Genomic DNA, 2,500 nt, shown 5'->3' on the forward strand with positions numbered 1-2,500 from the left:
ACACACACACACAGACACACCAGCAGAGAAACACTTACACACACACACACACACACACACACACTTGCGATGTATTGAGTGTTAACCAGTGTTAGTCGGATGCACCAACACACATACAAACCCCATTGCACCAGCAAACAGACAAATAAACAAGTAAACACCAGTACAAGCACATTTGAATTTCTACTGCAGACACACACACTCTGACTGGCAGTGCCTCTGATAGACTGTTCAGCGGGATAACATTAGTGTGTGTGTGTGGGTGCGTGTGTTTTTGTGTGTGTGAGTGTGTTCGGCTTTATTTGGATGTTTTAAAAGTCAATAGTAGATCAGCTCTATGAGTAATAATTGACTCTTTCCGTAATCCTGTGTGTGTGTGTGTGTGTGTGTGTGTGTGTGTGTTTTTATCAGGACGCGTTGTCACTCTGCTCTCAGAGGGGAGGTGTTCTGAAGCAGGGTTGGCTACAGAAGGCCAACATCAACAGCAGCCTCTCCGTCTCCATGAAGGTGAAAACACACTCTCTCACACACACACACACACACACACACACACACACACACACCACCCATACAACATACACACAGGCTGAACATACACACACACCCACCCACACACACCACTCATACAACATACACACAGGCTGAACACACACACACCGCTCTCACACACACACACACACCACCCATACAACATACACACAGGCTAAACACACCCCCTGCGCACACACACACACACACACACACACACACCACCCATACAACATACTCACAGGCTGAACACACACACCCTCCACTCATTACTTACAGCGCTATAGTTGTATGTTTCCCCCATCTTGTAGTGAGTAATGTTGTGTTCTCAGGTGTTCAAGCGCAGGTATTTCTACCTGTCCCAGTTGCCCGATGGCTCCTACATCCTCAACTCCTACAAGGACGAGAAGAACTTCAAAGACACCAAAGGCTCCATCTACCTGGACTCCTGCATCGACGTCATCCAGGTGAGCAGCCCCGTCTCATCTCAAATACACACACACACACACACACTCATACCCTGGTACACGCTCACTCACACACTCCTTCACGCACTTTCTCACTCACAGTCTCATCTCAAACGCACACACTCTCACACTGGTACACGCTCACTCACACACTCCTTTACACACTCTCTCACTCACTCAGTCTCACTCTGACTCGCACAATCACTCACTCACACACTCCTTCACACACTCACTCACAAATGCAGCTATTTAGGTGTCCGCTGTCTCTGTGCTTCTGGGCTGTTAATGGAAAAGATGCCCAGCCTCAAATAGATAGTTAAATGGTTGCATTGGTATAGAGGAAGCAAAACCAGTCCTATGAAACCTCAGTAATGGAAGGGTTAATGTGTGTGTATGTGTGTGTGTGTGTGAGACCTCCATTTGTTATGGTTTGTCTGTGTCTGTGATGTGTGTGTGACTCCTCTGATGTGTGTGTGTGTGTGTGTGTGTGTATGTATAACTTCCTTGTGTCGTGTCTGTGCCATACTGTGAATGTGTGTGTGTGTGTGTGTGTGTGTGAGTGTGTGTGTGAGTGAGTAAGTTCTCTGTGTTGTGGTCAGTGTGTGTGTGTGAGTGAGTAAGTTCTCTATGTTGTGGTCAGTGTGTGTGTGTGTGTGATGCCCAGCCCCTCAGACACGCTTCAGGTGCCCCCCCTCCCCCAACCTCTTTTATACCCTGTGGAGTGTGTGTGTGTGTGTGTGTGTGTGTGTGTGTGTGTGTGTGTGATGTCCTGTGGAGAGGCTTCGTGAGAAGCACAGACTGGACTGATTTTGACTACACTCTGGCACGGCCTGACTCCCCTGCCCTCCATGCCAACTGCCCCCCACGCAATCTGCCCCCGATGCCAACACATCATTAAGTGGTGGGGTGGTTGGCAGAGGCGGTGGACGTTGGGAGTGCTGGATGTTGCATTGATTAATGATTAATGATTAATGATTATTGACAAAGGAGTAAATGTTTTGTGCTGAGTGCGTGGGTTCTGGGTGGGGGCATTTTGGGGCAGAATCATGAGGAGAGAGGGTCATTATTAGGTGTGCGTGTGTGTGTGTGTGTGTGTGTGTGTGTGTGTGTGTGTGTGTGTGTGTGTGTGTGTGTGCGGGCTGATGGGCATCATTAGTGTGATGAAGAGAGGGGAGTGAAAGCCTGTCGGGATCAGTGAAAGGCTTCTCAGGAGGTAATGAGCAGAGAGGGAGGTTGAATCAAGTTCACAGTCAGCTGAGTCATTCCTCCACACACACACACACACACACACACACACACACACACACACACACACACACACACACAAACGCTCTCTCTGACACACACAGTCATAAACAGACGTGCACAGATACATACACACACACACACCTGTAACTGACTCGGCGTCCAGCCACAATCCTTAAAACTCACTCAAATCAGTGTCCTGATGCCTAATGCATAATACATGGTTTTGCTCTCCTCCTCCTTTTCTGCACCTCCCTCTT

The 2,500-nt window shown here is 48.4% G+C and overlaps 1 protein-coding gene across 1 annotated transcript in view; it reads left to right on the forward strand.

Annotated features, from left to right (window-relative positions):
• The window catches only part of LOC116224564 (dedicator of cytokinesis protein 11-like), a 24,969-nt gene that overhangs the window by 14,667 nt on the left and 7,802 nt on the right, over positions 1 to 2,500 (forward strand). Inside the window, exons 6-7 of the mRNA XM_031584722.2 lie at positions 412 to 507; positions 861 to 995. Of these exons, the coding sequence (XP_031440582.1) occupies positions 412 to 507; positions 861 to 995 (231 nt within the window). The remainder of the gene's footprint in view (positions 1 to 411; positions 508 to 860; positions 996 to 2,500) is intronic.

Source organism: Clupea harengus, chromosome 18 (assembly GCF_900700415.2).
Source record: "Clupea harengus chromosome 18, Ch_v2.0.2, whole genome shotgun sequence".
In the NCBI taxonomy this organism is placed as follows: domain Eukaryota; kingdom Metazoa; phylum Chordata; class Actinopteri; order Clupeiformes; family Clupeidae; genus Clupea; species Clupea harengus.